We start from the raw sequence: 21,066 nt of genomic DNA, 5'->3' as shown, positions 1-21,066 counted from the left end.
TTTAATGATAAATTGTTAACACTGGAAGATTCCCCCATCTCTTCTGAACAAAACGGTGCAGTGACCGTTCTAGCCCTTACGGTTAGGAAATTATAGTCATTTGTTTTGAGGGGAATCCTTAATGGATAATGTTTATATATATATATTTGTCTTTAAAACATCTTTGCAGACTGACTGTCCTGGACTGGTTGTTGTTGTTTTTTTTTTCAGGTCTGGTGAACTCAGCTCTTTGGTGTTGGTGTTCAGGAGTAGAGCCTTCTAATAATATTTATTCAAGTTATAGATTTAAAGTTCTGCGAGTTTTTTCTGTAGCAAATAAATATTGTATAGAATATTTAAAATCACCTACATTTTTGATGTTTACAATGCCCATTGTGTGTAATACTGGAATTTCCTACTACCCGTGAACGCCTCATCTTTTACCTGACTGCCGGACATCCGCCTTTCCGCACACTTCGCTGAGTCCGCTCTGGGTGAGTGCCGCTGCTCTGCTTCTCCTCTTCTCTCCTAAATGTTTATAGTCTGTTTGTGTGATTTAACGAGTTCTTTTAGTGATTTATAAAGCCAACCGAGGTATAACTCATATTAGAGTAACACAGTGGTTGCTTTTTCTTAGTGAAACTTTGTCATTTTTGTATGTAAAAGGAGTGTTTGATGAGCTAACAACCCGATGCTAATGCCTAGCACTCCTTTGAGCCCAGTGTGAAATGAAAATTTGACTGTGAACCACGGTTATTGTGTTGTTTTATTAATTACATTTGGTGTGTTTGTCAGTCTGTTACATAAGGTGCAGTTAGTTCTCTTCACAAATCAGTTGGTTAAAACAGCCTCATTCTTTATGCTGTAAAGTTTTTAACGAACCGCCATCTTAGATTCAGTGTCAGCTGTCGGCAAGATCAAAGGAGCCATTTTACCGCCTCTGACCGAACACGGGAGAAAAAGAGTCACGTGTGTGCAGGTCTTGTGGGTTAATTAAGACAAAGGAGGGGGGGAGAAACTGAGGATTAAACATAGGCTATGTCCCCACATACACGGGTATTTTTGAAAACGGAGATTTTCCGTTTCTGTTTTAAAAAACAATCCCGTCCACACATAAATGCAGAAATGAAGGAGAACGCTGCTAGGAACATGCCAAAGCAGCAGGTGGCGCTATATTCCTAACCGTGTAGAAATGTTGGCCAATCAGAAGTCTAGAAGCCTCGGTGGGAAATGGTAAACAAAGATGGGGCATAGAAGCAGAACCGAGTCATATCTGTGGGGGGACAGTAACTGTGTGCGCATATGTAAGCATTTAAACACTGCAGAGAGAACAATTAACAGTAACCGTATTGTAGAAATGCATTTCACCGAAACAATAACGTGGCGCACAGTGTGACGTCAAAAAAGGCGCTGCGTTTTCTCCGTTTCCCTGTCCACACATAAATGCAAAAACGGAGTTTTCGAAAATATTCTGGCAAGCGTTTTTAGTTTTTCAGTGACCGAAAACGCCGTTTAAGTGTGGACGAAAGGTGCAAACGCATAGAAAAATCTCCATTTTCAAAAGTACCTGTGTACGTGTGGACATAGCCCAAGAATAATAAGAACTCCTAATATGTAGACTTTAATTTTTAAGAACTGTTTAACAAAGGCTTGTTTGTGCCAACCTAAATCTGCAGCACAGTTTAAATTCTCACTTTGTGGGAAATTAATGAAATAAACAACAGCCCACCTTCACATAAATAAAATATGGCAGTATATTATTATTAGTATGGTACATAGATATTTATTTTAAAACTACAGCATATTTACTATGATACTATGTGCAGTTGGTAATATTTTAGGAAGTAGAATTTGAATGCAGACCACCTCAAATATTAAAGCCTTAAAAATATGTCGTGCAGTTTTTCATGTATGAGTGTTTTGCAATCTTAAATGAGATGTAGACCAAAGAAAACAGAGGAGAGTTGTTGTTTGTATTCCAGCTGTAGTAAACAAAGAAGTTTAGTGAATCTTTTTGACAACAGAGAGTGATGCAGTATTGATGCTGATTTGAGTTTTCTGATCCTGTATTTTTGTTCTTTGTCTTTTGTTACACAGAGTGAAATAAAGCTTGGTTTTGCCTTTGCTGGTAAGTAAACAGTGATTGTAACTGAAGCAATATGAAATTGGGATTGTGTAACATTTTTAGCAATTTACATACAATAGTTTGGCTTTTTGTGATATCTTGCCATTTGCTCATGGGCAAAAACACATTTAGGATTTATAAGCAGTAAAGCCCCCCCCCCCACTAGATCTCTGAGTGTCCCTAAAAATGTCCCTGAAGTTTAATAGGCCATTTATGTCTAATTTTAAAGGCTTATCAAAGCATTTCTGTAGTAATTATTGTTTTTATTACACATGTTAAGGCCATTTGAGACTCTGCAATTAAATTTTGCCCTCTTTAGACTAAAGTGAGTTCATTTTGTCTGAGGTACAGTGCTGGGAAAAGTCTTTCTTCCTTGCAGATTTATTTTGTTCATGCTTTTTTGTCACATGTTTCAAATCATCTAACAGGGATGATATGAATAAATACAAAAAAGCATTTTAAAGTGATGATTTCAGGTATGAAGCAGAGAAAACCAAACCAGAGCTATCTGTTCTAATGTGAGAACATGCTGGTCTCTAATACCCAGCTGTGGAAGCCCTGATACGAAGAACTACCATCAAGCATTTATAGTATCAAGTATTATTTGTGATTGTTGCACGCTTTGAAACTGTGATGTTATCATTTGATCAAGTGTGCAGTGCGAGCAAATCATTGCTTGTGGTATCTGCTGTGTTATGTAATAGCACCAAAGTATTAGAACTTTACGTTCATGAGGAATTTCTGTGGAATTGCAGATGGATAAAACGACACATCACCTTAATAAAGACAGAAATCTTTAATAAGGTGCAGAAAGAGAAGATGGGGTGTTTATAGTAAAGCTGTTGTAAACAAAGAATTTAACAGATTTTTTTTCCCACTACAGATTGTGATGCAGTATTGACTCTGATGCTGATTTCAGTTGTCTGATTCTGTATTTTTGTTCTTTTGTTACAGAGTGAAACAGAACTTCGGTTTTGCCTTTGCTGGTAAGTAAGCAGCAATTGTAACTGCAGTAATATGACATTGTCACTGTGTAACATGTTTAGCAACTTACCTAACGTAGTTTGGTTTTTGTGACATTACCATTTACTGATGGGCAAAAACAAATGGTCAGAATTTATACCTTGTAGCAGCAAAGGCCCCACATATGACCTCTGACTGTCCCTGAAGTTTAACAGGCCATTTGTGTCTGATTTTTATGTTTGAACACAAACAACTGTTTTTATACAGTTGTTCATGTTCTCCGTTTGTTTATGGATTTACCTAGCAGACATAACTATGAACGCATTTTAGGTGAGTTAGTGTAAGTGGTAGCTTAAACACTTAAGAGCACCACAGTTGTTGATTTATATCTTCACTCATATTCTGCTTATGTATTACATTAAAGTCAGACCACTATAGAAGTATTTTTGCCTGAGTGAACAGAAGTGGTACGTTAAACATTTAAGCAATAATAAAAGACTAAGAGAACCAGAGTTGTGAGTAGGCAATGTTGTGTATGTTAAAGCCTGTGTGTAATTTATGTACACTAAGTTTAAATCAGTTTCTTAATAAGTTGCTTGATACAATGTGTTTGAAAATTATATATAAAAGGGAAATATTGCAAAATACAAAAAGATTCCTGCCAACAGGTACAATGGAAGGAGTTTTTATTATAATTTTTAAGAAATTAATTGCAAAAATGGCGTGCCACTGTTGTTACTATAACATGTCAGAATTTACATGTATTTTAGGATTTACATATTCAGATCAGAACTAAAACCTAATGAGGTTTTCCGTTGATTCTAACAGTTGTGGTTTTTCCACACTTTATTAAGCACTGACTTGTGATAGAAAATGATGGAGCTAAAAAGCCATAATCTGTACCAACAAATATTGGTGCCTCTTCTTTGCACTTCTGTAGTATGCATGCCTTTATTACACATGTTATCGTCATGTGAGACTCTGTAACTAAAGTTTGTCCTCTTTAGACTACAGTGAGTTCATAAAGGCTTGAAGAAATTGAGGATCTTACTAGTTATTTCATGTCACAGTAAATTGGATTGTGTGTGAAGAGGTTCAACAGTGTAAGTCATTAAACAGTGATCTGATGTGTTGTTTCCTTTCTCTAGGATACTGATCTGATCGTCGCAAGTCTGGTAAGTATAGGTTTTGTCTGCAGTACAGTGCTGAGAAAGGTCTTTCTTCCTTGCAGATTTATTTTGTTTATGCTTTTTTTCACATGTTTCAAATCATCTAACAAGGATGACCTGGATAAATACAAAAAGCAGTTTTAAAGTGATGATTTCATTTTTGAACCAGAACAACCTGGTCTAATGTAAAAACATATTGGTCTCTAATACCCAGCTGTGGATGCCCTGATAGCAACAATTACCATCAAGCATTTACAGTAACTGGTAATGACTGGTTTACATCACTGGTTGATTTTGGTCCACTGTAATTTCAGAATTGTCTTAATTAGATCCAAACAGGACAGGCAAAAAAAGAAAAGAAAAAAGTCTTAATTAAGGCCCAATATAGGGTTTTCAAGTCATACCAAGTACCACGGTGGTTAGCACTGTTGCCGCACAGCAAGAAGGTCCTGAGTTTAATTCCAACATCAGGCCGGGGTCTTTCTGTGTGGAGTTTGCATGTTCTCCCGGTGTTTGCGTGGGTTCCCTCCGGGTACTCCGGCTTCCTCCCACCGTCCAAAGACATGCAGCTTGTGGGGATAGGTTAATTGAATAATCCAAATTGTCACTAGGTGTGTATCTGCGAATGAATGTGAGTGCGAATGGTTGTCTGTCCCTGTGTGTTGGCCCTGCGACAGACTGGCGACCTGTCCAGGGTGTACCCTGCCTCTCGCCCTATGACAGGTGGGATAGGCTCCAGTGCCCCCTGAAAAGGATAAGCGGAAGCGAATGGATGGATGGATGGATGGATAGGGTTTTCAAGTCATACCAAGTATCTTAATTTCATTAAAGTCCAGACTGATTCGTTTACACCAAGTGTTTTGTTTCATTCATTCAATTGGACTTGCTTGTGTGCTTCAGATCCTAAGTGTGATTAAACTTAAGCCCAGGACCTGATGAGTTGATGTAGGTCCTGAAGTAGTAAAGGAACTCTGGGACATCACAGTAACAGCACCATGTTTGACTTTAATGCTGGTGTTTTTCTCTCACTATAGATGATTCAGTTTAGTGCAGTTAGTCAGCACAGCTCTTGGTTATCATCGAGATATTATTAGGCAACTTGTTTTTGCCTGTTCAGCTACAATATCTGGGAGCGTTTTTGTTTTCTGGGGTCTCCAGATCCTTAGAAATCTCTTTGTAAACCTTTACAGAACTATATGTGTTTGTTTCACATTAGAGCAGCTCACGACTAGCAGTTTAGGGACAATTAAATATTCACATAGGGCAGGGGTCTCAAACTCCACTCTTCAAGGGCCGGTGTCCTGAAGCTTTTCCACGTGTCCCTGTTACAAAACACCTGAATAACATTTGTAGGTCATTAGTGAGAGTATAGAATTTGACTGTGTTGAAGTGACATCCCCGAAGACTGTTCAAATTTAAGTAATTTAAGTGTTTGGAAAAATGTACTTCTAAAAGTACTTTCATTGCATCATGTTCATTCACTCATGAGCTGCTATAACATGAATCAAATGGCTGAATTACCACCTCAGCATGCAGTCACGTTCTGTAGAGTTTTGCTAATGACCTACTAATGTTATTCAGGTGTGTTGCAACAGGGACACATAGAAAAGTTTCTGGACACCAGGCCTTAAGGACCAGAGTTTGAGACCACTGGTGGTAGGGCATTGTGGATTTCAAAAGCTTCTTCCCTTAAATCACTGCCTAAAAACTGCTTTTTGTAATTTGTCATAATGACTTGCAAAATATAGGTGGGATGAAATCATAAACATAAGACATTTTATAGTGGCCTGATATTTTTATCAAGGCTGTTTTTTGAAAATAATCCTGCCCTAATTTACAAAAGATGAACTGTCTGAAAGTCATGTTTGTTTGTTTGTTTAAGAAATGTGGGAATCTCCAGCAAAGATCTTACATGCAACAGCTCAGATACAGCACTCACTTCTGTTCTTTTTATCATGAAATGATCTACAAAGAAATGATCATCATACTAAATTTTGCTAATTAGGCCTTTATATCAGCTATGATAAGTTTATTATAGATTTAGTGTAGTGCTTATTGCTGTGTATCAAACATGCCCCAAATGTGACTGAAATATGTAGAAACTGCTGTGTAGAAACTAGCTGTCTCCAAATTTCTCATTTTGCCAAAATTCATACAGAGTGACCTGAAACTGTGCTGTAACCTCAGTGTGTTGGTTTTGTTGGACCATTTAATATTTACAGTAAGTTACTGTAGCAGCACGTCTTAGTTTGAGTTTATAGACTTAGTTTATTGTTTTAATAGAATGTAAAAATGTCCTTATAACAGTTCCACCATCATTTGTTAAACATTGTCATTCTGTTCAGTCCAATAATTTACTGTAGAAGTCTTTAGTATTTAAAGCCCTACATGTATTGTATTTTTGAGATTATAAGGCATAATGTCAATAAACAAGCCTGTTTTTAAGGCAGATTAAGCCAAACAAACAGTCAGATAAGTCCAACTTTATTCAAGTCATTCACAACAACTCTCAACACTGTTCAGTTGTAACACATAAAATACAGAACAATACACTCACTTTTTCAGTTCATTCCTCATCCACAAATCCATCAAACTCTTCATGGGTTGATCAGTTTGAAATCTGCTTCTTAAGCATGTCTCTTAGCACGTGCCAGGTCCTTGTACACACACCATAATGTTATGTTGAAGCACCGTACGAATTACTCTGCGAGGGTCCTGACTATGGTAGCCATAATGCTCTGACAATACATCAAGCAGCGCAGCTTTGTAGCTTACGAAGTCTTACTAAAATATTTGACAGAATTTTGAGCGCTGTGTACCACAGAAATCCCGTTTGAGGTCAGTAAGCATAACCAGAATTGATACGCTAGGCACATTGTATGTTTTTGAGATAATGACAGGATTTTAGGTGTGCCATATAGTCTGAAGAATATGGTAAATCCAAGCATGTTGGAAATATGACTAATTCCATGCCTTTTGTGTCTTACAGGTGACCTGCTGCAGAAGATCCTCTCTCTCTCTATCATTATAAGCAATTCTGTCTATCCTATCACTCTCCCAACTCTATCTAATTTGAAAGCCATTCTATCTTGTATCCCTCTATCCCTACTGCTCTATCTAATTTGAAAGCCATTCTATCTTGTATCCCTCTATCCCTACTGCTCTATCTAATTTGAAAGCCATTCCATCTTGTATCCCTCTATCTCTACTGCTCTATCTAATTTGAGAATCCAAGTTTTGAGAATCCTTTCAGAATCCAATTTTCAGAAATCCAAGTTACCAGAACTTGATCTATCTGTTACAGAATTCTGAGAGATCTCTGCTCTCACTGCTCTTTCTTTCCTGTCATTAAGCTCTCTCACATTCAGTCATTTTGCTTTAAATTACAAGTTGGATATACAGTAGTAGAATTACAGTACAGTAGAACTTATAGTAGAAACTACTTACACAGCCCTACATTTGTCATTTTAATTTTGCATTAGACTTTAGTTTGGACTGCTAGTTTGGCTTACTTTGATCAATTGTATAAAATATCACCTTTTTATAAGTTTATTTGTAATAAGATAATCTGGTTATTTTGTAATACATACATTCAGATAAATAATAAATCAGATCCAGTCTGTTAGTCTGTTTCATTGGCTATAACATTTGACTGCAAGTTTATAGTATTATTATTTAAGGACAAACCCATTTTGTCACTCAGTGTAAGTATTCAGTCAGTATTGTCATCGAGAAGTGCCTGAGGACCCAGACTTCCTGTTTCCTGACTGCTGCAGAACATCCAGCTGAAGAAACCCCGTTTCTAAAAGAGCTACAATAAAACGGACCAAATTGTTTCCAGAGAACTTTGAATTTCCTTTATTTTGAGTTTGGAGTACAAATCAGCTTTTTAACATCTATTCATATATTCATAAAAACATTTTATAGTATAATAGTACATTTCTCAGATTTAACAGTAACTTAAGGAGTTATAAGTTTTTCTGTGTTTCAAGGTTCAGTTTTGTTTATATTTGTGTATAACCACATATAAGCTCCAGATTGTACTTCAGCAAAATGCCAAGAAAAAGTCAAAGGTCGCAGTCCCTGAAGCTTAGATGGCAAAAGCAGAAAGAACAGGTGAATGTTTCTCAGAGCAGTGAGCAGGTAAAGGTGTGTGTTTCAGCTTTTCCCAGCACAGAAGTGCAGAGCAGTGTTCAGACAGCCACAGTGTCTTATGCAGATGTGGTAAAGAGAAGTGTTCCCTCAGTGTCTGTCCCAGAGCCTGGAGTTATGCAGGTAATCCAGACTAAACCCCAGCTAACTGTACAAACACAGCATGATGGACAAGCTCCAGGACAGTCTCATGTACAGGTTACAAACAGTGAAAGTCCACGAGTGAGTAGCGTCTGTGCTTCCCGAAGCCAGGCCGCTCCTAGGTATGGAAAGTACCGGAATCAGCAATGCATGGCTAACAGTTTGGTTTTCCTGTCATTCTTACACGAGGATGAATTTATTACCAGAGCAGATCTAAACCGTGTGTTGGACAAAGGCCATGCCGTCTATTCAGATGCCAGACTGAGGTTTGTGAACAGTGTGTTTCTAGCCTGCGATGAACTTCCCTCAGTTGTTACCAGCCGCACACACGAGTATCAAGTCGACATGTCTCAGTTTGCTCATTACGGCACATTTGATGGTACAGATCACTTTCCGAGCCTTGAACAGGGATTACAGTGTTTGGCTTCAGACGTTCGCTATGCTTTGCTAGTCATGGGAGGAACAGTCATCGCTGTTAGCAGGCTGACTTCAGGTGAATATGCATATTTTGACCCTCACCCACGTAAGTCTACTGGTATGCCATTGTCGCTAAGTGTAAGTGGTGGAACTGCAGTTATGTTGAAATTCACACGTCTTAATGACATGATTGACAGGATCAAACGTTTGTACAGAATGTTCAGCATCGCACCAAGCTGCACTTATGAACTACAGCCCATCGAGTTTCACAGTGAAAACGCTGCTGACCAAAGAGATGCTAATCAAACCACCGAATACAGACAAACAGCTACAACTGTTACAGCACCAGCTTTAAATGAAGCCGTTCATGAAATAAACTCCCAAAGATCTACTGACCAGACACAGAAGACTGTGAGAGACACTTTAACGACTGAAGTGACATCATCCAGAGTGGATTATTCAAATGAGACAGCTGCTACTGAAAACAACCATCTTCCTTCTGAGTATTTAGAAAAAGAAACATCTGCATCCTCTGTGAGAGAAACGCAGGTAACATCAGATTCTGTTCCTCAGAATGATTCAAACACTGCCTACTGTTTAACTAATATAACAGAGGAACTCTCAAATAAACTGCTGAAATATAATAAACAGCAAAGGAGAAAAATAAGGAGAAGATTATTAGCCCAAGAAAAATTACCACAGAGAAAGGAAAATCAGAAGAAGAAAGAAAGGCAGATGTACAGGTTTGATGAAAGCTTCAAGACAAAGAAAAAAAACTCAACTAAGAAGTGTAATGATCCTGATCACAGACAGAAAAAGAGCATGTACAAAAATGAATTGTATAAATTAAATGCTACCTATAAGGAGAAACAGAGAGAACATTTAAGAAAGATGTATAGGGAAAGTGCTAAAATTAGAGAGAGAAAAAGAGAATGTGTCATAAGGACATATAAAGACAATCCCCTATTCAGAGAAAAGCAGAAGGAACGTATAACAAGAACATATAGAGAGTCTCCCATATTCAGAGAAAAGCAGAAGGAACGTGTAACAAGAACATATAGAGAGTCTCCCATATTCAGAGAAAAGCAGAAGGAACGTGTAACAAGAACATATAGAGAGTCTCCCATATTCAGAGAAAAGCAGAAGGAACGTGTAACAAGAACATATAGAGAGTCTCCCATATTCAGAGAAAAGCAGAAGGAACGTGTAACAAGAACATATAGAGAGTCTCCCATATTCAGAGAAAAGCAGAAAGAGCGTATAAGAAGAATATACAGAACTTGTGCTGGATTCAGAGAGAAACATAAAGCTTACATGAGGTCATATGTATATAACCTATATAAAAAAAGCGAAGATTTTAAACAGAAAAAACGATCTTATATGACAAAGCGGTATGGAGAAGAAAAACAATTTCAGCAACAACACAAGGACAATATGAGAGAACGAATGAGAGTAAAATATTGGAACGGTTTTTCTTTCAGACAGATGCATAATATCAGATGTGCAATGAATATAAAACGGAAATATCGCCAGATGCATCGACCAGCTGAGAGTTTACAGTGTCATCCAGAGAACACTTTAATGAATGAGGCCATATCTCGTTTCAGATCCAACATTAAGTCAGCACCATCTTATGTTTGTACTGTTTGTCTAAAAGCTTCTTTTCCTAATCAGGTGAAAATCTGCAAAAGAGAAAATTACTCAAAACACCAGACTGTAGCTCAGCAGTGTCTAACTGGTAAATTTGTTCATGTGTGTGATGAAGCATGTCATGATCACTGCAGCTTTCCTGTTGAGAGAAAAAAAGAGTATATCTGTCACACATGTCACAGTTCCCTCAAAAGTGGATGCATGCCCAGGCTTGCTGCTGTTAATGGTTTAGAACTGCAGGATATTCCAGCTGAACTTTGTGATCTCAACATTCTGGAGAGACATCTGATTGCCAAATGCATACCATTTGCTAAGATTATTCCTCTTCCAAAGGGGAGACAGAGACTCATACGTGGTAATGTGGTGTGTGTACCATCTGAGGTCCAACAAACAGTTGACAGTTTACCGAGGATCAGAAGCCAATCACAGATCATGAGGATAAAGCTGAAAAGACGACTGTGCTACAAAGGCCATCAGCTGTTCCAGACTGTCACCTGGTCTAAACTCATTCAAGCTCTGCGTAAACTGAAACAAATTCATCCACAGTACACAGATATTGTTATCAGAGATGATGCATTGCTTTGTGATCCAACGTTACCTGATGATGACAGCAGTGATGAAGCCAGCATGGCAAGTGATGATTATAATGAAGCAGATTTAATGGAAATTGACAACTATGAAAAAGATGCCCTTTTGTGTGAAAGTGAGTGTCAAAGTGACCAAGATATTAATATGCAATCCTGTGATGAACAACCAGAGGAACAAAATCCAGATGAACCAGAAAGTGATTTGAACAATGGAGGTTTTGCTCTAGAAAGTTGTCTGCAGCCTGTAGACATTTCAGAAGAGATTCTCTGTTTCACTGATAACACATATTGTGTGGCTCCTGCAGAAAGAAACAATCCTGTTAGCTTCTTCAGAACTCCTCATTTGGAAGCCATGGCATTTCCTGTGCAGTTTCCTACTGGTCAGAATACACTGGATGAAAAGAGACTTCTTAAACTCACACCAAGTGCTTACTTCAAATCAAGGCTTTTCAACATTGATGCAAGATTTGCTAAAGACACAAATTACCTGTTTTTCTCACAGTTTGTCACTGAAATACACTTGGCTAATTCCAGTATGACGATACAGCTAAGGAAAGGTAAAACTATGACCAAAGATGGACGCAAAATCACATCAGGAATGTTACAAAGTAAGACAGAAGTAGAGAAGCTGGTAAGAAATAAAGATGCAATCAGATTTATGCAGCCACTCAGAGGAACTCCAGCTTACTGGCAGAAAACTACCAGAGATCTATTCAGCATGGTTCGCCAAATAGGAACACCTCAGTTCTTTGTCACTTTCTCTGCTGCTGAGATGAGATGGCCTGAAGTGATTCAAGCAATAAAGAGACAGCAAGGTGAAGAGGTTGATTTTGAAGCCCTGGACTGGTCAGAAAAGTGTGAAATTCTAAGATCAAATCCAGTAACCACCATGCGAATGTTTGATAAACGTGTTGAGGCTTTGTTCAGAGATTTGCTTTTTTCTCCTGCACAGCCCCTTGGTGAGATCATTGATTACTTTTACAGAGTTGAGTTCCAGCACAGAGGTAGTCCACATATACACATGTTGCTGTGGATTCGAGAAAAGGTAGAAGCAGATGTGGATGACGACCAAACTGTCTGTGACTTTGTTGACAGATACATCTCAGCTCAACTCCCTGATCCAGAAAAACAACCTGAACTGCACAAAAAAGTCACTGAGCTACAAAAGCACAGCAAAAACCACACAAAGACATGCTTTAAGAGTGTGAACTCTGGTTGTAGATTTGGGTTTCCCAAACCACCAGCCACAAGAACAATGATTGTGAGACAGGATGAGGATTCAGACACTGAAGCTGCAAAAGCCAAACTCAGACCTTTGTTGAACCTGCTGAAGGAACCTGAAGCTGCTTCCCTCACCATAGAGCAGATTCTGTCACGATGCAACTTAACAATGAATGAGTATGAACAATGCCTCCAAGACATAAACAAGAAAACAGCTCTGATTCTGAAACGTGACCCAAATGAGTGTTGGATCAACAATTACAACCCAGACCTGCTTGAAGCCTGGAACTCTAATTTAGATGTCTCATTCATTTTGAATGCCTATTCATGTATAGAATACCTCTGTAAATATATAACAAAGAAAGAATCTGGCCTCTCTGAATACCTGAAGACAGTTATTGACAACTCTGATAAGAACACCGTCAATGAGTGTGATGAAATGAGAGCTGTGATGCAGGCTTACTCAAAAAAGAGAGAGATCAGTGCACAGGAGTGTGTGACTCGAGTCTGTGGCCTAAAAATGAAAAAATGTTCCCGCAGTGTTGTATTTGTACCAACAGATGATAACCCAGTAAAAATGAGTCGGCCCATGAGCTTCCTGGAAAGCACAACACACGACAGTTGTAATATTTGGATGACAAGTTTGAGTGATAAATACAAATGCAGACCTGAGACCCCAGAATATGAGGAAATGTCACTGGCTGATTTTGCTGCCTTGTGCAGGTTGGTGAGTGGTCCAAATGAAGGAAAAGATGTGCTTCCTCTTCTAAACCAGCTTGGATTTGTACAAAGGCGAAAGAATGATAAACCAGCTATAATCAGATATTACCACTGTTCACAGGAAAAAGATCCTGAGCAATATTATGGTCGACTGTTGAGACTTTACCTTCCACACAGATCAGAGCAGGAACTGAAACCACAAGGGTTCCAAACCTATCAGTCCTTCTACAACTCAGGTTTTGTACGACTTCCATGTTCAGACCACAGTGAGTCTGTGAAAAGGGTTGTGAAAAGAAATAAAGACAAGTATGAGAAGAACTCTGAGGATATTGAGAGTGCACTGGAAGAGTTTGAACAAAATAGGGATGTTGTGATTGATGAATGGTGTAATCTTGCTCCTGAATCTGAAGTTGTGAGGCTGCAATGTGATGAGAATCTTCCTGAGAGACATTCTGATGATGAGAACGAACAGGAGAATGTCCCCGACTACAGTCGTCAGTCTGATGCTGTAACAGAGATCAGAGCCATCAGAGAACAACCTGCAGTAGATCCAGCCGTGGTACGTGTAATGTATCAGAATCTGAACCAGAAGCAGGCCTGCGTGTTCTATGCCATAAGAGACTGGTGTATTCAGCGAGTTTGTGGTTTGAACCCAGATCCATTTTTCTTCTATATCAATGGTGGTGCAGGAACTGGAAAGTCACATCTGATTAAGTGTATTCATTCTGAAGCATCAAAGATCCTGAGCAGACTGCCTGCTAATGCAGAAGAAGCTGACATATCAAATCCAACTGTTTTACTGACTTCATTTACCGGTACAGCAGCTTTTTCTATCAATGGCTCTACATTACATTCTCTACTGAAACTACCCAGGAGTCTGAAACCACCCATTCAAGGACTTGGTAACCAACTGGATGAAGTCAGATCTGAGCTGATGAATGCTGAAATTATTGTTATTGATGAGATTTCAATGGTTTCAAAACCCCTTTTTGCTTATGTGGATGCAAGACTGAAACAAATCAAAGGCACTCAGAGACCTTTTGGTGGAATGTCAGTTTTAGCTGTTGGAGATTTTTACCAGCTGCCACCAGTGCGACAGTCTAAACCTCTCTGTGTTTACGATCCAGAACAGATTGACCTATGGCAGGAACATTTTCAGATGATCACTCTAACCGAGATCATGCGTCAGAAAGATGATGTGGCCTTTGCAGAGATGCTGAACAGGATTAGAGTCAAAGAAAAGACAGATGAGCTTTCTCAGTGCGACAGAGATTTGTTGTCACAGGCTGTGACTGCACCAGAAGAATGTCCAACTGAGGTCTTACACATTTATGCCACCAACAAGAATGTGGAATCCCACAACACAGATACCCTGAAGAAGCTTCATTCAAACATCATAATCATCAATGCAGACGATTTCCAGAAGGATAAATGTACAGGCAGAATGGAACGAAGAGACAAACCATTTACAGGTGGGAGAAATGATTTACCTGACACTCTGAATGTTGCTGAAGGAGCTCGAGTCATGCTGACCAGAAACTTGGACACACTAAACGGTTTGGTCAACGGTGCTTTTGGTATACTGGTAAAGGTGGTGAGATCTGAAAATGATGGACACATAATTAAACTGGGGCTCAGGATGGACAACCGGCAGCCTATGAGACACAACCGCAGTGCTAATGCAGCTTCTGATGATCTGGTTTACATTGAGAGAGCAGAGGAGAGTCTGAAGTTTAAAGGAGCAGTACGCAGACAGTTTCCTGTAAAGCTAGCATTCGCTTGCACAATTCACAAAACTCAGGGTCTTACAACACAGACAGCTGTAGTTTCAATGAAGAACATTTTTGAACCAGGTATGGCTTACGTTGCTCTCAGCAGGGTGACGTCTCTCAGTGGACTCTATTTGCAGGACTTGGATGAGAAAAAGATTTACGCCAATCCCGAGGTAACTGCAGCGCTCCAAACCATGAGACAAGCCAGTGTTGAGGAAATGATGCCTCTTCTTCAGGTCAGAGAAACAGCCAGCAGACTTGACACTCTTACACTGATCCATCACAATACAGAGGGTTTGCCATCTCACATCAGTGACATCAAGAGTCATCATGAAATGTGTTTAGCAGATGTTTTGTGTCTCACTGAGTCTCACCTTCAAGGCTCCTTTGTTGCAGACAGTCTTCATTTGGATGGCTACACCATGTTCAAACGCAACAGACATGTGTCCTACACAAACTTTCCTCACATGGCCAGCAGAAGTGGTGGGGGAGTTGTTGTGTATTTGAGGAATCATTTTCAGGTTCAGGTAAAACAGTATCTGCATAATGTCACTGATCTTGAGTTTTTAGTGTTGAAGGTTCAGGCTCCATTCCCTGCACTCATTGCTGTTGTGTACAGACCCCCTGACTACAGTTTGACACCATTCATGCAAAACCTGGTAAGTCTTTTAGATTCACTTGAAATAATGGACTGTCACCCAATAATTGTGTGTGGAGATTTTAATGAGAACCAGTTGCAGAGTGGAAGAAAACAGATTCTGGAGCAGTTTCAGTCGAGAGGGTATTCACAGCTGATCACTTCTGGCACTACAGACAAGAACACCCTGCTTGACCTCATTTTTATTTCTCAGCCACAGAAATGTCTATATTCAGGTGTTCTGAGATCATATTACAGTTACCACAACCCTGTCTTTTGTGTCCTGTCCTCGAGCCAATCATGAAGTCGTCTGGTGAGTTTTGAAACAATTACAGATCATGTTTGTTACAGAGTTTACTGATTGTAGAGCATGAAAAATATTTTTCATTGAAAAAATTGTCTTCCCTACTCTGTCTGTAAGAAGACCCTTTCTTATTGCAATGTTATTAATCATTTCACCAAATCATTGCTGAACTTCATGCAGAGCAGAGAACATCTGCTATCATGCACCTCTGATCTGAAATGTGCTGCAACATTTATTAAACCAACATCATTTCTTTTATTCTCATGTTTTAAATGACTAAATCTTTTTACTGTGACGTATGTAGCTCAACAAACGAGATCTTCCCCTCCAAGGGCTTGAAAATATGAAATAGTAAATAAATAAATCCCACATAAATGCAGGTATTTATTATGGGTCACATGAATAAATACAGACAATTATATTTTCTTGATTATAGTAGCTTTTGTAGAATCAAAAGTTTTTGTGATGAATGAGTTTTTGCTTATCATGTTTTACAGGTAAAAAATGTCAAAAGTTATAAACTATCTTTAGGCTACCAGAGATGTCTATAATGATACATTATGTAGAGAAAAACATTAGTACAGCTTACAGAATATGTATAAAAACTGATTTAGAAGTAAATGGATAGTTTTCTGAAAGTTCCCGACTACAGTTTAACACCACCCACCCAGATCAGCCCCCAAGTGTCTATGTAATGCTGGTATGGTGTGTGAGTTTGACTTGGCCTTTATCCGGGTGGGTTTGGGTTTGGGTGGATAAAGGCCAAGTCAGAATTCTCTGAGCAGCTGGAAAAAGCTGCTAATAAACAAAGACATCAAAAAGTGTGGGCTTTAGGTGTAGCCCCCGCTTTCTGATGCACTAATTAGACTTAGTAACCGACACCCCATACCAGCATTACATAGACACTTGGGGGCTGAGCTGGGTGGGTGGTGTTATAAGCACGTGTTTTGTTAGATATATTTTTTCAGACACCATCTTCATGAACTGCTGAGCCAAACCTGATCCATCAGTGCTGGACTGCACAGATAACTACATGCCACAAGGAGACTGCTGTTTTATGAACTGCCATACCAGTGTGTCTTCAATGGAGAAGATGACACACCCATCACCTGACCTCCTGCCTGATCTGGAGACCATCATCATGCTACCACACTACACACCTCTGAGACCATCAATGATGACTCATACTGAGGAAACTGTATTTCCTGTCAGAGATGCTCAGTGATCCTCAGAGCAGAGAGAGGTATCATTCTTTATCTTTGATAAAAAAAAAATGTCAGTGTTTTTAATTCAATTAATTAATTAAAATCCTGTTTATTGCATAAATAATTCCACACTCAAATGATTATACTTGTTGACACTTTTTGAGTTTTAATTCACATTATGGATTACAAATCTATGCTTTTTCTACTCTGTCTCTCTGTGCAGGTATTGCTGTCTTCTGAGTTCTTCCGTGTCCCAACTGAGGCCTTCAAACCTCATTGCAGAGCTCATGTCTTTCCTCACCATCATGTGAGTGTGAGATTGCTCTGGATTCTGGTTATGTGGCCCGCAGCACCTATAAGGTATTTCAACATTGTTCATTGTATAACTTATTTGTAGTTTTTAGGGTTTCTACAGACAAAAAAAATGTTCCTTTTTCTGTATTTTTTAGAACAAGCTCGTCCAGTGTGCCTGCATTCCAGCTTCTTAGACTCTACGCAAGTGGACAGAGTATCAGTGTTTGGCCACTCTTACAGACACTGACTTCTGTCAATTCACTTCTACTGATCGGGCACCTCACTCCAGGAAGACAGAGGGCTGCAAGCCTGTCATCATTTCCAGTGTGGCTTTGTATTCTTGGGGTAGCATCAGATTTTTCCCACAAATATTCAAAGGTAACACTTGTTTTAAGCTTAGTTATTAAATCAAAAGTCTTCCCTTGTGTCATGTCTGTGAAGGTTCTCATGATGTCCTTTGATGTAGTCTCTCTCTTCACTTGCATACCCACTACAGAGGCCGTGGAGACTGTCAGAAAACGACTGCAAGAAGACAGCTCCTTGGAAGACAGGACCAACTTCACACCCGATCAGATGTGCACACTGTTAGACCTCTGCCTCACCACTACATATTTCAAATACAACGAGGGTTTCTACAGACAAAAACATGGCTGTGCCATGGGTTCCCCTGTGTCACCTGTTGTAGCCAACCTTTACATGGAGGAAGTGGAAAGGAAGGCTCTTGGCTCTTTCAAAGGAAGAGTACCCAGCCACTGGTAGAGATATGTAGACGACACCTGGGTCAAAATCAAAAGGCAAGAAGTGGAATCCTTCACTGCGCACATTAACGCCGTGGATAAAAACATCAAGTTCACCAGGGAAGACACAAAGGACGACTGTTTGCTTTTCCTGGACTGCGCTGTGCACATTGAAGAGAACAGCAAACTCAACATCGAAGTTTACCGGAAGCCCACACACACGGACCAGTACCTCCTCTTTGACTTCCATCACCCTCTGGAACACAAACTTGGAGTAATTAGGACACATCCCCCCCCCCCCGGGCAGAACATGTTCCCTCTAAGCCTGAAGGGAAAAAGAAGGAACACACACATGTAAAGGAAGCACTCAAAATGTGTGGATATCCTAATTGGGCGTTTATAAAGTCAGCAAAGATGCACAGAAAAGAACATCAGATACCAGCGAGGGAGGATAAGAAAGACAGATGCAACAACATTGTCATCCCCTATGTACTAATTAGACTTAGTAACCGACACCCCATACCAGCATTACATAGACACTTGGGAGCTGAGCTGGGTGGGTGGTGTTAAAAGCACTTGTTTTGTAGATATATTTTTTCAGACACGGCACAGTCTCCTTTGTGGCAAAACCTTCAAACTTCACCATCCTCAGCTGAAACAACAACATCTTAACACCATCTTCATGAACTGCTGAGCCAAACTTGATCCATCAGTGCTGGACTGCACAGATAACTACATGCCACAAGAAGACTGCTGTGTTATGAACTGCCATACCAGTGTGTCTTCAATGGAGAAGATGACACACCCATCACCTGACCTCCTGCCTGATCTGGAGACCATCATCATGCTGCCACACTACACACCTCTGAGACCATCAATGATGACTCATACTGAGGAAACTGTATTTCCTGTCAGAGATGCTCAGTGATCCTCAGAGCAGAGAGAGGTATGATTCTTTATCTTTGATTTTTTTAAAAATGTCAGTGTTTTTAATTCAATTAATTAATTAAAATCCTGTTTATTGCATAAATAATTCCACACTCAAATGATTATACTTGTTGACACTTTTTGAGTTTTAATTCACATTATGGATTACAAATCTATGCTTTTTCTACTCTGTCTCTCTGTGCAGGTATTGCTGTCTTCTGAGTTCTTCCGTGTCCCAACTGAGGCCTTCAAACCTCATTGCAGAGCTCATGTCTTTCCTCACCATCATGTGAGTGTGAGATTGCTCTGGATTCTGGTTATATGGCCTGCAAGGTATTACCTATACCTATACCTATAAGGTATTTCAATATTGTTCATTGTATAACTTATTTGTAGTTTTTAGGCCTTAACACAAAAAAAATGTTCCTTTTTCTGTATTTTTTTTAGAATAAGCTCGTCCAGTGTGCCTGCATTCCAGCTTCACAGAAAAGAACATCAGACACCAGCGAGGGAGGATAAGAAAGACAGACACAACAACATTGTCATTCCCTATGTAGCCGGTGTATCAGAAAAACTCAGGAGAGTTTTCTCCAAATACGACATCCCAGTGTACTTCAGACCCAGTAACACACTCAGACAGAAACTGGTTCACCCGAAAGACAAAACTCCTAAACACAAACTTAACATTGTGGTGTACGCTGTACAGTGCAGCGAGGAATGCCCAGACTTCTACATCGGAGAGACCAAACAGCCACTTCACAAGCACATGGCACAACATAGAAGAGCCACCTCCACGGGACAAGACTCAGCAGTTCATCTGCATCTAAAGGACAAAGGTCAGTCTTTGAGGATGCCAATGTTCACATTTTGGACAGATGGAGGAGTGAAAGAAGCCATTTACGTCCACTGTGAGCGACCATCTTTAAACAGAGGCGGTGGTTTATGACACCAACTGTCTGCCATCTATAATCCAGTTTTGAGTTCCCTCCCCAGACACCGTAACGTCCACTCACACCCTGGGAGTGGGCGTGGGTGATTTCCTGACCTCGGGAAATCACATGATAGGGTGGGGCCAGGTTTCACAATGAGCTCACCCGAAACCCTGGCTGATTGGGACCCACACCCACTTTCACACCTTGGCTCATGTGATTAGGTAGAGGATCATCAGGGGGTTCTTTGTCCCTCTTTGGGGGGAAACTCCCACTGGGTTTAAATCTGGGACTCTCCACCATTGACCCTTAGAACTGAAGAAGCTTCTCGGATGAGAGGTGAAACGTCTTCAAGAAACTCAAAGAAGTCCAGACGCTTTTCTTTCCAAGCTCCTTAGACTTCACTTGTGTTAATTACATTTTATTTGTTGTTGTTTTCTTTTAGATTTATATGCAGTGATTGGATGTGGTGGAGCTTTGTTAACCGTGTGGAAAACATCTGTTTGTGATGATATTTACAATGAGGCTTTAAGGTGACAGTTTCCATGTAATTTCAATCCTCTTACTAAGCAAAAACATGTTTGCAATTAACATATTTTTTCAGTTTTGTCTTTTGGATTTATGGTTAACATTCCTCTGTGACAGCAAATACTAAACTGGTCCAAGTAACCAGCATATCATTGGTCAAAGGCAAAAAGGACCACATGTCACACTAGCAATTAATTTTTGACTGTGTTTGTGTTAGTATAGAGTAGGTCTAACAGTGGTTTTCCACATCTGCTCTAATATATATAAATAATGGGTCAGACATATAAAGTCATTTTGAAAAGTTCATAAAGGTCATTTATATGTGTTCCTCTTTATCATTTTATATCAGGTCAAACAGCAGACTTGAGTTTTGATCAGGGTAGAACCATAACATTCATGCTAATGGTTCTACTGTTTACAGTTACTTTATGATGGATTTCACCCTGGTCACAGCACTATCTGAAAAGCTGTTAGAGGTAAAGTTAAGCCAATTAATACCTCATCATAAGTCACTCTCTAACGCAGGGCAGTGATTATTATTCACTGTAATTTATTCCACAACAATGTTCTTTATTTGATTCTTTAAATATGCACATCGATTGTTTAGCT

The 21,066-nt window shown here is 39.5% G+C and overlaps 1 protein-coding gene, 2 long non-coding RNA genes and 1 pseudogene across 9 annotated transcripts in view; 3 read left to right on the top strand and 1 right to left on the bottom strand.

Annotated features, from left to right (window-relative positions):
• Window positions 1-21,066, top strand: part of LOC146694519 (uncharacterized) — a 92,025-nt pseudogene that overhangs the window by 24,456 nt on the left and 46,503 nt on the right. The gene's annotated exons all lie outside the window — the stretch shown is intronic.
• Window positions 193-7,623, top strand: LOC146694523 (uncharacterized). 2 transcript variants are annotated; one of them, XR_014914902.1, is made up of 5 exons: window positions 193-473; window positions 2,077-2,107; window positions 3,059-3,090; window positions 4,216-4,242; window positions 7,226-7,623. It is a non-coding gene; the product is annotated as an uncharacterized LOC146694523 (long non-coding RNA). The 2 variants fall into 2 exon arrangements; XR_014914903.1 differs by lacking the exon at window positions 193-473 and adding an exon at window positions 487-1,283.
• Window positions 7,942-9,341, bottom strand: LOC146694522 (uncharacterized). The gene is made up of 2 exons (XR_014914904.1): window positions 8,716-9,341; window positions 7,942-8,047 (listed from the first exon to the last, which is right to left on the bottom strand). It is a non-coding gene; the product is annotated as an uncharacterized LOC146694522 (long non-coding RNA).
• Window positions 10,058-20,610, top strand: LOC146694521 (uncharacterized). 5 transcript variants are annotated; one of them, XR_014914900.1, is made up of 6 exons: window positions 10,066-17,080; window positions 17,266-17,402; window positions 17,492-17,714; window positions 17,833-19,019; window positions 19,206-19,333; window positions 19,448-20,610. XR_014914900.1 is itself a non-coding variant. In XM_085430746.1 (3 exons), exons 1-2 carry the CDS (start codon window positions 10,261-10,263, stop codon window positions 15,401-15,403), a joined length of 4,983 nt encoding a protein of 1,660 aa, XP_085286872.1. In that variant the 5' UTR covers window positions 10,058-10,260; the 3' UTR covers window positions 15,404-15,423; window positions 15,516-15,577. The 5 variants fall into 5 exon arrangements, 3 of the variants coding, with proteins under 3 accessions (XP_085286872.1, XP_085286870.1, XP_085286869.1); XR_014914901.1 differs by having other exon boundaries at window positions 19,206-19,359; XM_085430746.1 differs by lacking the exons at window positions 17,266-17,402; window positions 17,492-17,714; window positions 17,833-19,019; window positions 19,206-19,333; window positions 19,448-20,610 and having other exon boundaries at window positions 10,058-15,132; window positions 15,293-15,423; window positions 15,516-15,577.

Source organism: Copadichromis virginalis, linkage group LG14 (genome assembly GCF_057382275.1).
Source record: "Copadichromis virginalis isolate Kocher_CV1m ecotype Utaka linkage group LG14, C_Virginalis_male_GT1.1, whole genome shotgun sequence".
In the NCBI taxonomy this organism is placed as follows: Eukaryota; Metazoa; Chordata; class Actinopteri; order Cichliformes; family Cichlidae; genus Copadichromis; species Copadichromis virginalis.
The sequence above is the reverse complement of the archived record's forward strand: the minus strand, read 5'-3'. Positions and strand labels throughout refer to the sequence as shown.

Bases quoted from the DNA above. Each gene is read 5' to 3' on its own strand.
- LOC146694521 (XM_085430743.1), top strand. From the start codon at position 10,261: ATGAGGTCATATGTATATAACCTATATAAAAAAAGCGAAGATTTTAAA.